Genomic DNA, 16,038 nt, shown 5'->3' with positions numbered 1-16,038 from the left:
AGTCAAATTTATCAGGGATGTTGTTACTGTGTTACTGCGGAAAAACGTGTCTGTAAAAAATTTTGTATGCCAAGTAGTATTCATAGATGCTGAAGTGACCTCTGCTCTGTTAATGTCTTGTTCCTCAGCTGACGAAGTATTATGAAACGTGACAGCTAGTTGCCGCAAATCAGATCAATGTAACCAATGACTTCTTAAAGTTGATAACAACGACATGTTCCACAAGGAAATCCAAAGGATGACGTCGGTTGTTAAGAAGGGAACGATCCAGAAATTAGCATGAAATGTGTAATCAGCAAGTAAAAAATATAGGTGTGTTTACAGTTCCACATCTGCTCACTTGTTGGAGACCGCGCCTCAAACTTTCGTTTTGCCAAGTGGAAAGGTAGAACAGGTATTATCGTGCTGTTTCACTTATCACTGTTACAGGTGAACCCGAGTCGATCACTGCAGAAAATAAATACAAGCCAATTTTAATTTCAACTATGTGATTGGAATTATTCTTTTGAGTTTGGCGTCTCTCTTGTAAAAGTGTTTCTCTTATGTCGTCGAAAGTGATGACGTTTTACTAAACGGTATCATGCTGTAGCAGAATGACACAATTCGTTTTCAATTGAACAGCGTCGGTAGTTTCTAGTCATGTATTACTAGTGCGCTGATTGGTGGCAGAGGATTGCTATGGTAGATCAATTATTTATACTCAGCGGTTGTTTTGGTCTGCAGATAGCTGCGGCGGATGGAAACGAACATTAGGTTCATTAAGAATGAACTGAGACTGCTGAAGCTGATTGTGATGAAAGTTGTTGTTGCCGAATTACACTTAGATTGGTGGTTATTCCCTTTATATTTGTGGTGAAAATTACTTTGCCGTTGATCGTTTCGATGTGACTGCGATCATTGGCTTTTGTGGGAGAAATTATTCCCTTGCGGTTGCGTAAAATTATTGGGCGGTGGCACATTGACTTTCGTTTGAGCTTGTAGACCGTATTGTTGTTGAATATTCCCGGGCTGCTGCGGCTGCGGCAAGAATTGCGGCTGGAAACTAACTGTTGGCGTCGCAATTCTGATATTGTTGCTGCTGCTGAACATACTGGTTATCAAAATGTTGTCTCTTTTTAAAATGTCCGTGAAAATCGTTATCGAAACGAAATCTTTTATTTCTCTTGTTATGGAATGGGGTCGTTGTAACGGAATGAGCTGTTTTGTAACGGAATGAGCTGTTACCTTGATTGCTGTTATTAACGTACTTATTGACAAATGAGTAGTCGTATTGCAGAATTTCTAATAATTCTAATGTCTCTGAATGCCGAAATACTTTCTTTTTGCTGTCCGGTGAGAAGGGGAACTCGTAATGAGCACGGAGGTTTTGAGATGCATAATTGGTTCAAATGGCTCTGAGCACTATGGGACTTAACATCTGTGGTCATCAGTCCCCTAGAACTTAGAACTACTTAAACCTAACTAACCTAAGGACATCACACACATCCATGCCCGAGGCAGGATTCGAACCTGCGACCGTAGCAGTCGCGCGGCTCCGGACTGAGCGCCTAGAACCGCTAGACCACCGCGGCCGGCAAGAGATGCATAATTGTATGGGCGTAGATTGGCTATACGGTTCGGTAAGGTACTGGTTTTGTTGGAACATATATTCAAAAAACTGGGTGATATTGGGAAAACAGGAGTGTTCAATGGGGTAAACTGATAAGCTGGTCTTTAATGCCTCGCTGAATCGTTTCCGACCAATACGCAGATAGAAATGCATTTTGGATTCTTCGACGGAGTGACATTGTTTGCTATGGCTCTCATAAGCATCGAAGTTTCTCCCTCTAAGAGGCAACAGATAAATTCCAGCTTATGCGTCACTGGCTAGTTTGGTGGCAGCGAAAATGAAAATTGCTGCACCCAATGGAAGGGAATGCAGGTCTGTGCTGTTATTTCTAAACATGTTGAATTTCTTTACAGATAGGAAATGTTTATAGTCGCATCCTTCATGTTGTAGATTTTGAGAAGGTTTGTATCAGTGTCACGCACTCTTTGCAGTCCGTTCACATTATTGTTGCAAGTTAGTTTATGCTAGCCAACTGTTCATCATTTTTGTTATTCTGTTTAACCATCATTTCATTATTGTTATTAAATCGTTCATTGAACAAGTGCATGAGACTTTGAAGCATCGCTTCCATATTACTGTGTTGTGCTTCGTGTTGTGGAGACATCATCTACAACCATGGACGTCTCGTTTGTTGCATTATATCCATAATTACCGTTCATGAAATGTGATGAATTTTTAAAAACAGTACTTTGCACTACTGCGTCCTCAGACACACTATTGGCATTCTGATGGACTGTGCAAGAATTGGAATGTTCATTGATTCGTTAAAAAATACTGTTCTGGAACCTTCGAGTTAGGAAAATCTACCTCAGCTTTGTCCGCTATTCCGGAATAGACAGTCTGAGCAGAGGGTAAACTAAGTGAAATCATATTATCAGTAAACTGTACATTATTTTGTAAAGCGGAAATCACGTTTTCAGTGGTGCTTCGCAACTGTTGCACCGCAGAGTGGTTACTATCATTCTTAACATTGCTGTAAATAATCGTAAATTCGTCCATTTCGGTATTTTTAACTGTCAGATTACGCGCCGGAGCCTTAACACCTTTGCGCGGCATCGTAAATGAAACACAGGGTACAAAGTCAAAGATAAAAAATATTGAACAATCAGAGTAATGGAAAACAAGGCGGGGCATAAGAATGTCGATGAACTGTGGAAGAAATTTTGTACAAGTTAAGTAAATTGCGTTGCGCCATAAAGTATCTAACTACTATTATTGATACAGAGCGGTAGAGAGAACAGAATATATCCACCTGACTATTTTAACATCAAAGCTTTCACAAAACGAACGAGTGCGAGAGCTGTCGCCAAGAGTAACGTTCCCAGAATGAGATTTTTACTCTGCAGCGGAGTGTGCGCTGATATGAAACTTCCTGGCAGATTAAAACTGTGTGCCCGACCGAGACTCGAACTCGGGACCTTTGCCTTTCGCGGGCAAGTGCTCTACCATCTGAGCTACCGAAGCACGACTCACGCCCGGTACTCACAGCTTTACTTCTGCCAGCACCTCGTCTCCTACCTTCCAAACTTTACAGAAGCTCTCCTGCTCTTCGCAGCCCGCGAAAGGCAAAGGTCCCGAGTTCGAGTCTCGGTCGGGCACACAGTTTTAATCTGCCAGGAAGTTTCAAGAGTAACGTTCTTTAAAAAAATACTTCTTTAGATTACGTTGAATGAACGTCTGAACCGTAGAATGGATACATTACTCAAACTATCGTGTAGCGTGTTGTAACTGCAAGCGGTGTGCTCATTCATTCATTTCCATGCCCGGTCAGCATTTCCAAAAAATAGCAGCTGCGATAGCTTTGTCATTTCCTTCGTAAGCATCTCGTATTGTGCAGGGGGTTGTCCAGGAGGAGGCATACAAGTAAGTGGCTTGGGTCTTCTTCAGCCCCGCAGTCACAAAAGGTGTCAGCGCTCACTGGAAGAATTCCCCATTTCTTCAGGTAGGTCTTGCATCGGAGAACGCCAACTCTTAGGCGGTTGAGGGATCTCCATACAGAGTATTGTAGGTTTGCGCCAGGATCTAGTTCTTCTTCTGGTGAGACGTCTACGGGCAGTGAGCTCTTCCATGTTGCAAGACGAATTGCCTCTGGTGCTCCCTCCAGTGGCGCAAACCTTGCGGGATTTAAGGCGGGATCTTGCTGCCTGATGACCGTGCAGAGGATGTCGGCGGTCATTCTCCTGCTTTGTTCTCTCATTGTCTGCAGCAGTGGCCCTCCGGATGTTGGGTGGGGCTATTCCAACAATCGGACTATTGTTGGCTTCAAGCATCCTGAGATGACCCTTGCAGTATCGTTGACCGCAATATCGACTTGCTTAGCATGAGCTGAAGCGTTCCACACAGCAGCAGCATACTCAGCAGCTGATACTCAAAGCGCAAGTGCAGAAGTCCTTTGGAGGTGCGGATTGGCTCCCCAGCTGCTGCCAACCAGCACAGTATCCCAATGCGACCAGTGACCGAGCTTTTACTGCGCTTCTTTGTTTCGTAAGTGGAAGGCGCTCACTTGAGTTTTACTGGGATGGAGTGTAGATATTGTACAGTGCTGGAGCGAGCACACTGCCTTAGGGGAGACCGTTCTTTTGCGTTCACCATCTACTCCTCTTACCCTGTAATGAAACTTGGAATCTTCTGTTCTGAAGGAAGATGCTAATAAGGGACGTTAGTTGGTAGTCCTTAGTAAGGTCATACACTTTCTTTAACAGTTTCCTATGATTCACTGTTTCGTATGCAGCTGTTAGATCAGCAAAAGCGACTCCAGTAGTCTCACCACGCTCAAAACCGTCCTCGATGTGCTGGATTAGATTCAAGGTCTGACTACAGCATGATTTACCAGTACTAAAGCCTGCTTATTGCGGGAAAAACTTCACTTCAAGGGTGGCACTGATTCGGTTAAGTACCAGCCGTTCTAATATCTTGAAGGTGTGGTATAAAAATGAGGTAGGTCGAAAAATTTTTGGATCGTTTGGTTCCTTCCCAGGCTTAAGTATTGCAATGACTCGAGACTTCCGCCACATTTTGGGGATGATTAGCTTGGCGACACGTGTTCATTAGTCTTAGTAGCCACTCCATCGTTTTACATCCGAAGTTTTTTATCTGTTCAACTTTAAGGTCATCGACACCTGCAGCCTTATGCATCTTCAAGCTGGAGATGGTAGCTTTCAGTTCATCCACGATGAAGGGATCCCTAAGACAATAATGCTCTGATTCTGGGTTCTCTACCAGGTTACTCCACTTGGCCTTGCGAGTTGCTCAAAAGGCTTGCAGTAATATTTCACCAGCTTGGATCGTTTCTTCTGTAAATGAATCCTCTTCATAGGGAGTTTGATATCTTTCTAACAACAGTTTGCGTCACTGGACATGCCTGGAACATACTGAGTCCTGCATCCTCTCGGAAACTTGTTGGACGCATTTGATGAAGGTTACGTACATTTCAAGTTGCGGTGGAATGTTTATTACTTTTGAGTCAAGCTCTTCACTGAACTACCAGACAGCCCTCTTGAAGTTAAGTACCTCTTCAGGCGCTACTACAGTATTCACAGTGCATATGACAGGTCTATGTTGGGTACAGGGGGTGGGCTCTCCTACAGTCCTCAGACGCTGTACAGTTACCTTTGAAGAAACAAACATGTCAGCGTTGTACCCTCTTTTCCACCTGCCACTGTTAAAATAAGGTGGGAGCTTCGGATCAGATCAGATGTAAGTCATGAACCTCAGCCTATGTTTCTCGACTTGTCCCGTTTGTGTCGGTATCTGGGTATCCCCATGATGTGCTTCTGTGATTGAAATCACCCTTGACAAAGTTTACGTCCTGATCGTTGAAGTTGGTTGGTTTTTTAATGCAGAAATTGGCATCGGGTGGTTTGTAGACCGATGTTACACAGAAGAATGGAGTTAGCAGTGTGAGGAGCTCGATGTTGTCGTCTTCAGTCAATGAGGCTAATGTGCTATTCATGTTAGGAATGCAGTCCATTTGAATGGAGACCGGTTGCTTAAGGATCTGCTGTCAGCACACTTTGTAGCGTCTTCTGACGTTGCCCAGGGTACAGCAGAATGCTACTCATTTCTTGATCTTCTCTTATTGCAGTCTTCGTAGTGGTTCCTTTCATGTACCCCAGTGGTGTGCTTACTCAGTGTTACTGTTAGCAAAATTAGTTGTGTGCTTACTCTGTGTTGCTGTTAGCAAAAACTTTATATGCATTGGTTGGGCAATGCAATTCCCAATACCAATAAAGAAATACAGTAACTGCAAAATCACATTCAGCCCCTTAGGCACTGAATCCTCCAGCCCTGTTCAAAACTGATAACCTTGGTCCTTGTACACATAACAATAAATTAAATTATCTTACCTCTAAAGCAGCGAAAGTATGAACACTATCTACAGGCTCAGCAGCATGCAATACTGGCCATAATACTTGAAATGCACATGAAGTTCTTCTGACTGATAAACGAGAACATTTAAGAAATTCCTACTTCTTTGAAAAATATGTCACCTGGACAGGAAGGCGGTACTGATTGTGATGAATTACTAACACTGATTTGTTTGAAATTATACTGCAAGTTAAATTTGGCTTTTCAAAAACATTTGACACCTGAAGTTAGATTGGCCAAAAACAACTAACTGACCCACAAACAATTACATTTTTTACAGCAAGTATCATCTAGCCTCACTAATGCAGCAAAAATGTAAATCATCAAATTACATATAGCCTTGTTAACAAATCTTAGAAGCATTACAAAAGTGAAATACCTAACTAGCCTTTTTATCAATCAGTTTACGTACATTCTGGGGTTACTCAACAATTAAAAATTATCAGCCAACTCATCTATACTAACAGCCTGGCAAACCGAAAATCATAATTATTTAACATCCCTACCTTGCTTGCATGAAGACTTCTGCTTCCATGTTCTCGTAATTCCTGCATTAATCTGACACTTGGTGGCTTCACAGAGCACACCACAAAAACTGCCTACTCCATACTCTTTCACTCACACACAACTATCCTATGTGCCCAGCGCTTTCTTACTCCAACACTACTATCTCAGACCAGAAGCTGTATCTTTGGCTCTGCAGTCGTGCACAGTCAGCGATCCACATTATAAAGCCTATCAGAGCATGCATAATTTATAAAATCATATATTAGTTTCATTTTATTTTCTTTAATATTATTATTGTATTCGGGTACCACATATAAGTGTGCTCCAGTATACTCCTTTCATCGGGTGCATAATTCCATGTTCAGAAACTATATACCACCAATGATATTCTCTCTCTTCTGGCCACATAATGGCGATGAATTTTCGTCCACTGCCATGAATCGAAACACCTATTCTGGAATTTAGTACCATATCACAAATGTGCTTCACTGACCTTGTCTACCGAGGCATGTACAGCAGTCATTCAGTCTTCTGAAAGACATTAGACAGATATCAAGAGTATGCAAGCACTTTCATTTAGAACGCTTTTGGCGTTATCTTTTAGACATTATTTCGTGTTATGTAATGGGTCTATACATCATAACACACTGTATGACTCTCATAAGAGTATTTGTCTCTAGAAGTGACAACATTACACTGCCTGATAAAAGAGTGAAGCACCCAGAAGGAGCATTCCAAATGCATCACTTTGTGTTGAGGTGTTAACAGCAGCCTACACATTGGCTGATAATTCACTAATCTAGCTGTTGCTAGCCTCTGACCAATGGTACAGGATGACACATAATGTCGCAAAGAGCCCATTAATTGCCGACAGACGCAGATGTGGAGGTGTTATGTTCTTGGAGCACAATGCTGCAATCCTCCATTGTGGTCTACTGGAAACCTGACGACTAGTATGCCTGCGCTCACGTTCCAGTGTAGCCCAATATCGGACCATGTTCTGTCCCATCCAAATGCCGCACAAATCTGTAGAATACACTATTCGACCAGCCGACCCATTGGAGATCCACAATGAGTTCCTTTTTAAACCCTGTCAGGTGCTGCTAATGCAGTCCCACACAACTACGCGGAATTTCCATGTCCTTCACAGTTATCACTTAACATCTGACACTTTTCGCGCTCTTGCACATCCGACAAGGCGTGGTAATGCCACTAAACATTAATATCGCTAATGAAATGTGGTAGCTGTTCTACCTGCCGCCGAGAATTTCATCTGTAATCACTTACATACCCACTGATGGTGTGTATGCGTTGCCAGTTACACTGTAATCAAAACATGTCTTTGAGTGTTTTACTTTTTTGTCAGGCTGTTTATGTTGAATGAGTTATAAGAGATTATGTAGCTAACAATATCAAAGAGTGTTATTGAAAATTGTACTCTCGACTGTTTCTGTAGTAATCGCTTATAGCTAAACCTGTATTCCTGCTATTCTCATACATTCCCAGTCTCGATAAATAATAATTCATGTCATAAAGCTTCTCCTTCTGCCGTTATTTCCTTCATTTAACTTCTCAACATTTTTTTTTTTTCTACATCTTCTTCATCTTCTTAAGACCTTCTCCACTAACTTTCTGAAATCATCTCTACGGCATTTTGCCAAAATCTGAAGTATTTCACGAAAACTAACGTCTACAATTAAAATTTTGTTAGTGAAATGCTATTCTGGGTACACATTAGTATAGTTACAACTGCTGTTTACATATTATTTTTAATGAAAATAAGGGTTTTCATATAATGTTTTGCTAGTTTCCGTCTCAGCGTGACACTAAACAAATAGTCATTCTAAGTGTAAAAGTCTGTATGATGGTACAGTACCACAGTGTTTTGCAAACAGAAGTTAGTTAACACATACTTAAAACTTGAAAATGCAGGTATGAACATGTAAAACGATCATCCTCGATCATAGTTTATTCCACCTGGACAGTGTGCAAAACATGTGCTATTGAAACTTTGCATCACTGTGGCATTGCTAATGTGAAAGGAAGAAGGTTAAGGAAACGGAGCACAACTTTTTAAAAATTGTTGAAATATGGTGCATTTATATTGGGAAAATCAACAGTTTTGAGAGGCTTCTCAGCATTGAGTATACATACAATAGTCAGTCAGTCAGTCCCTTTCTGAGAGAATATTCTCAGTGTAAAGATTGTTGTATGTTTTATTTACCTTGTTGTTAATAAATATTGTTAACATGGTAGCAGTCTGCAGTTGTTAACTAAAAAAAAAGAAAACAGTTATTCGAAAAAGCAGAGAACAGTTGTGAACTAAGATAAAGATCGTTATTCATGAAGTGCACTTTGTGAAATTGGACGTGGCTGACATTAAGATAGTGTTTGGTGGAGACGACTACAGGAACTGGAAATGGATGAAGGAAATGAGTCTGAAAATGAAGAAAAGCTATAAAGTGGCTTCAATAGCAAAAACGAGCATGGAAGACATTCATATTTGTGATGAACAAAATCCGAGTTCGAACAATCAGTTGGAATTTGTGAATGATAAGCAAACAGTGCTGCCATTTGTTTACAGAAACATGCTGGATAAATAAAGGTTAAAAGACTATAGTCAAAGTAAAACATTCTTCTGTATTTTTGAAAAAACAGTGTACGAATTAAAATTAGGAGGCACGACGGTGACAGAAAAGGAGAAGGTAAGCTACTAGTTGAGAACCTTGCTGGAATCTTTGAACTATATCGAGGACATAATCGATGTTTTGAAAGAAGATCAGACAGTTTAATATATTAAAAGTAAAATTCAAATTATGGGTATAAAGACAATGGTGGAAATGAAGGTGTAAAATCCAGTGCATTTCTCACTAAAAACAAAACCAGTATGAGCTATCAGGAGCAGTAGTGTTACAGATGTGGCAAACCAGGAAATCCTTCAACATGGACAAAGGAACATCCAAGGAATAGAGTAACAGCGGATAGCCATGAAGAGCTGCCTGATGCCCAACAGTGCAAGTGCCAGCTTTGACCTGCCACAGAGGCATTTGACTACACTGAACAATTGCAAATTGGATTTAGACGATGCAGACAATTAACAGTTGCCAAAGATCCCAAGTGTGACTATGGAATGGAACAGACCACAGACCATATTTTAAGTTGTGATGTGTATGGTTTTCCTGGCGGATGTCTTAACGACACCCACATATTTACAGACAGCGCTAAAGATTGGGTACAAAATTCCATGTTTATATTGTAATCCATATCCATACTAATACTACAAATGTGAAGTAACTCTGTCACGTCCAAACCACTGAACTGATTGAGATGGAATCTGGTATGGAGATAGCTTGAACACTAAGGAAGAACACAGGTTACTTTAGAAAGTTTGTGGTACAACATATTTATTTATTTGAAAACTATAACACGAAATATGGAACAATAATTAGCCTTTGAAAAAGCTATTTACTCTTTGCCTGTTGAACTTTATCATATATGTGAAAAAGCTTTTATTGTTTGATATGTTCTATGTAATATAATTCAACATAACGAATACAATACTTATATAAACCTCTATGTGTTTAATCCATACTTACATCCTAATATCTCTCATGAGCATGACACATTTTAGTTGCTTAGCATCACATATCTCTATCTCCGAAGGCATGTAAGATTCACATCAACAGCTTATTTTATTGTATGTTTATTTAATTTAAAAAATATAATAATGCAACAATTTAAAGGATGCTTTGATAGTGATTTGTCATATACCAACTTTTGTATAACATTGTAATTCATTGTGTTTCTTGGTAGAGGAAAGATTTTGGGAAACAATGGATTTGTGGTTACCATTGCTGTCTCTCGATCATGGGGTCCCAGGTTTGATTTCCAGCCAGCTCGGATTTTTTCCATTCACAACTCAGTGTGTGTGTTGTACACATCATAATATTATCATTATCAGCGTATAAGTCACCAAAGTGGAGTCAAATAAAAAATCTTCAGCAAGTGTCCAATCAACCCAACTAGGGTCTCACAGCCAATAAAGCTACATGCACATTTCATTTCATTTTACTGATGCATGAGCACAGCTGTGAGTAACAACTATTAACATATATTTGTGTGCCTTGTTGCTTTTTGTTTAGTTTAAAAATTATTTTCTGTAGTCTGGGTGGTGAAACCAAAATAAATAATAAAAAAAAAAAAAAAACACCAGTCGGGAACAAGCACAAATTCATGGACATGTGGTGGACATCGTCGAGGAGGCAGTCGCGGCAGTTGGCAACATGAGCAAAATAATCAACAGACAATAACTGGTCACATGGATATGGTGAGCAGTGTGGCGCAAGAGGAGATCATCATCAAGGGCACTGAGGCTATCATGTCTGTTAGTTAGTTACATGTCCCACAGAACATCTGAATGATTCTTCTATTGAAATGATGAAGACTGAATCAATATGGTACATTATTAATGACATTATTTTTTATCCCTATTCGTGCCACTACTTTGCAGGTTACCAGTTCCAAAATAGAAATTCTTGCATGACATAGAAGGAGTTGTCCAGATGAAATGATTTTAAGTTAGGTTTAAATCTTACTCTGCTACCCATCAGCCATTTCACGGTATTGCACAAATGATCAACAATCACACAACGGGACTGGTAGGTGGAGTTTTGTAATGGAGGTACAGCCCAGGATGTATACATGGATTAGTTATTGGACAGTAATTGCACAGTTCATGTTGCTAATATAGGACATTATTTTTCTGAGAGATTAACTGTAAAATAGCCTGTGAATGTAAATGTTGTTGGGGGGTAAAGCTTTTGCAAGAAACAAAAATAGGAAATATAATTCGTTATTTTCCAGTTAGTGATGACATAATTCCACTTGCAATGAAAAATGTATTTTACATCAAAGACATGGTGCGAGATTTGATTAGTTATATTAAAATCATAGAAAAACATGAAGTTCTTGATAAATATAATAACTTAATTGTGATTGGTTTGAAAGAAGAAAGTCTGTATATAACGAAAAATAGAATTTACAGGAAAGAGATTGTAAACAGGAAGGATAGTATGTCAATAAAGAATAAATGGCATCATTCACAGGGATATGTGCATTTCAGAGATTAGAATATATTGTGTAAACATTAATTAGCAGATGGGTTAGCTTAAAGTTTGAACCAAATGTTTTGAAGTACAAAGTTTGTGTTGAAAATAATATGCACAATTTAAATTTTGGAAACATGAGAAATAAAATGAAAGTCAATTTCCCATACAAAACAAAGCTTAAATCTAAAACCCCTTTACTGTTACCATGAAGTAAAACATCTCGAAATTCAGGTACAACCCTGCTGGAATCTTTCGGATCCCAGTGCCAGTTCGCATTTTCAGTTGCAAACAGAGTAACGACAAATGGCGTAATATTTGCAAGATTTCATGACAAATGAATCCCGTGAAACCTCATTTCAATACAATCTGGAAATAAATTATTTTCTCTCACTATAAATCGCGTGCAGAAATTCGTGCCTATACAGAAGTGAAAGATATCATAGTAACTGTACTTTCGGCATACTGTAAAACCACAAACGGAATACAAAGAAAAGAAGTCATTCTGGTACAGCATGTACCCAGTGCAACATATGTATGTTAGCTTATATGGATACAAATTTGCTGTGAGTGGAAATGAGTTCACAGTTTCTTATACTAAACATACTTCGAATAAAGAAAGGGAATCACATTCTCCCAAAGTGAAATAGATAAATCACCGGAAGCTTGTATTATCTGACCCAAATTGTACATGAAAACATTTGACACTTCGCAGAGTGTGTTACTAAAATACCATTTCGTACACAAGTCAGACATGTGTGGAATTCACATCAAAATAATAAACCAATATCACATTCTAATATAAAAGAACCACATCTTGAAATGAATAGTCTGTTCAGTTAAGTGGTTGTGACAGCATTTGTAGTCTCAAACATTATGTGTTATTCATTTTGTTTACTTAGGTATGATTGCAGTACATTTTTTAATGTATAAAGGGCACTCAAATATAAACATGGCAGATGGAAAAAAGTAAGTAAACTGTTTATTATTTGAAAAGTAATCACCATAACTGTTCATACATTTATACCACTGTGAGACAAGATGGTCAGAGCCATCATGGAAAAATGTTTGCAGTTGCCAACGGAACAATGACTCTACACAGGCATCACCTGTTCATGCAAAGCAAATTGACTGCCATGAATGTCTGTCTTCAGGACTCCAGAAATATGTAAATCACATGGAGAGAGATTGGGAGTGTATGGATGATGTGTAAGGGCCTCCCTGCAAAAAATCTGCCTTATATTTAAAACAAACTTTGCAACATGTGAATGTTGCCAAGGTTATTTAGACTACGTTGCAGAAGTTTCACTGATAAGCCCTTACACATTGTACACACAATTCTGATATCACTCCGTGTGATTCCTATATTTTTGGAGCCCTGAAAGAAGACATTTGTGGTCGTAGATTTCCTTTGGATGAAGAGGTGCACTCCTCGATACAGTTGTGTTTCCAAAGGCAACTGCGAACTGTTGACCATCTTGTCTCACAGTGGGATGAGTTTATAAACAGTTATGGCGATTATTTTTAAAATAATAAACAGTTTACTTTTTTCCATCTGTCACATCTCCATTTGATTGCTCCTTATGAAAAGAGTTGCAGTTATGACCCACATGAAACCTGTATGTGTCTCTTCCACTTCGGAGCATGTTGTGCTCTCATTCCCATGAATGAGATCTGCTTATCAACTTTTATGTTCATTCACAAAATTTTATTTTTGTTAAAGTGATGCATGCTGGATGGAACTGAATAGCTTTGTGCTGCAACTGGGTAATCAAGGTACCAGTGCACACAGGGCTGGTTTAAAGCCCACACAACACAAACAGCTGCTTGGGGTCTCAAGCACAAATTTAGTAATGTGCAAGATTGGTATACAACACATATCACAATTAGTAGTAAAAATGGCCACCATGGTTGAAAGAGTATGAGGGTGCAGGGGGCAAGGGGGGGGGGGGGGGGGTCACCAAGTGATAAGTCACTTGTTTGGCAAAATGTTCTCGTACCAGACCTGATTTCACAGTATTAATAATGGAGAGTAACTGCAAGTCAAAAGTAGTTTGTTTTAAGAAAAAATAATACACAAGACATATTTCAATGTTACTGTGAATGCAAAGACATTTCTTTCACCTTCCAGCTAATAGAATACTGATATGTTATTTTAGCATAATTTGTGTCATTAATGTGACAAATTCACAGCATTCAAATAATGTGTTCGTGTAATATAACTAATATTTTCATATTTCAGACACAAACTGTGCTTGAAGAAAACAAACTGAAAGAATCCACAGACATGACATGACTTCGAATCTAAGTAACGATGATATTTCCAGAATGAATTTTCCCTCTGCACCAAAGTGTGTGATGATTTTAAATTTCCAACAGATGAAAACTATATGTTTAAATAGGACTCGAACCTGGACCTTTCCCTTTGGGGGGCAAACCTTCTATTAACAGCTGTCCAAGCACTACTCACCCTCACAGCTTCACAGAATCTCTCCTGCACATCTTGTAGGACTAGTTTGCAAGGTAGGAGGGATACTGGCGGAAGTAAAGCTGTGGGGGCAGGTCATGAGTCGTGCTTGGATAACTTGGTCATTTTGCCCACCAAATGAAAAGATTCCAGGTTTGAGTTGTGATGTTGCACACAGTTTTAATCTGCTGGGAAGTTGCAATGATCATATTCCTGCCTTTTGTGTAGATTTAGTTTTGCCTAGATGAGGACTTAAAAACAGTTTTCTGAAACACATTTAGATTATCTCTCTAATACTAGTAGCTTAGCTCCTCAGTGTCTTCACAGCAGTTATGATAAGAGAATCCAGAATTGTTAATGGAAATAATTGTGATATTCCCCAGGTAGACCTACGTGCTTGAGAAAAAAGTAATTACCTCGCATTGCATACCTTATAATAGTTAATGAAATGTATGTTGAAATAATTCCAAAATGTTGGTATTCTAGTCTGCTGATCTTGTTTTTCTTTTTTTAATTACAGTGCATATTAATGAGCACAGAAGTACTAAGCAATGTAGGCTGCTAATCTAAAAAAGCAATGCTTCCTCCGCTCCCTAAGCTTTAATTAAACAAGCAATGACGTTGAAAACTGTTACATTCTCATAGATTATTGTACTGTCAGTAATGTATTGAAATCTGCTAAAGTTATATTATTAACAGACTAATCAAGGCCTACACCTGTACCCTGCTTGTTATACACCCAACTGTTTCAGCTCTTGTATGGTAGTAATGAGAAATGTAGCTGTTTAGAACATAATTCTTATGAAAGTAATTTGTCTCTAGTAACATACTTCAGCTTTTTCTTTACTTTTTCTGTTAACAGGACGTAATGAGCCAGATGTTGCCTAAGACCTTGCTCAGAGGGGAAGACTTGCCTAAGTCCAGTAAGAAGATCAGTCGACTGCGTACTATCGGTCATCAGATTAGGTAAGGTACAACTATGTTTGTAACAGAAGAAATCCATCTCTTGATTTTATCATACCTCCAAGAGAAGATGACAGTGTCTCTCAAAATGGCATTGTTGCTAAGTGCAAAAATTATGTATGCCTGTGTTAAATAATATTTGATGTGGCTGTTTTGGAAAGTAAGGGCAGGTCATTCAGAGCTCCAAGGGAAAGGGACATACCTGTTGATAGGACATGAGTAAAGCTCATCTTCTCTACAGATGGGTGTCTTTCACCCAAAATGTAAATGACCTTCCACTCCTTTCTAACCTTCCCCAACCTATCCCTCCATCCTCCATGAGGAAGGAGATTTAGTACACTTTTAAATGTGTCTGTAGACAGTAATGAAATGTTGCATCATAAATATACATACCTGCCAGCCATTCTGTTTCTTTGTAATTTTATAGTTTTGATACAATATGTAGATGTTTTCCAATAATAAATAATCACTGACAGGTAGAATATATGGATTGGGCACCAGTCAGCCTATCAGCTTACTGGGGGAAGCCACAGCTGTTTTTCAGTTTACTGATAACCTTCTGACTGTATTCAGTGGCATGCAGTTGGTTGCATATACCTGTGTGAATAATTTAATATTAAAATGTAATTTGTGTGTGCTCATTTGTAACAGAATCCCAGAGTGAGATCCTTTTGGTTTTCAAACTATGTAAAATAATACAGCATCCTCAGCATGAGCTGGTATGAACAAACTGCTTATGTTCTGAACATCCTAGAAGAGTGTAAAATTATGCATGGATCAAAACAAGAATCAGACAACCCACAGCAGAGATGACACATCACAGCCTCATGGTGGCGGCATCATGGAGTAGAATGGCTATAGACATTTCCCCCTTCCTTTAAGCTTCAAACCTCCATCCCAAAAGACCAGTCTCAGCTGACACCTCTGTAGTATCCTTTTTGTGAGCTATTTGATACCTTACACATCATTGCAAGATATCGTGAATGGGATCCCCGGAATATGAGATTGACCAAATGTAA

At 39.2% G+C, this 16,038-nt stretch overlaps 1 protein-coding gene across 1 annotated transcript in view; it reads left to right on the top strand.

Annotated features, from left to right (window-relative positions):
• Positions 1–16,038, top strand: part of LOC126176587 (uncharacterized) — a 541,845-nt gene that overhangs the window by 518,238 nt on the left and 7,569 nt on the right. Inside the window, exon 32 of the mRNA XM_049923748.1 lies at positions 14,919–15,022. Coding sequence (XP_049779705.1) covers positions 14,919–15,022 — 104 coding nt within the window. The remainder of the gene's footprint in view (positions 1–14,918; positions 15,023–16,038) is intronic.

This window comes from Schistocerca cancellata, chromosome 3 (assembly GCF_023864275.1).
Source record: "Schistocerca cancellata isolate TAMUIC-IGC-003103 chromosome 3, iqSchCanc2.1, whole genome shotgun sequence".
NCBI classification, from domain to species: domain Eukaryota; kingdom Metazoa; phylum Arthropoda; class Insecta; order Orthoptera; family Acrididae; genus Schistocerca; species Schistocerca cancellata.
The sequence above is the reverse complement of the archived record's forward strand: the minus strand, read 5'-3'. Positions and strand labels throughout refer to the sequence as shown.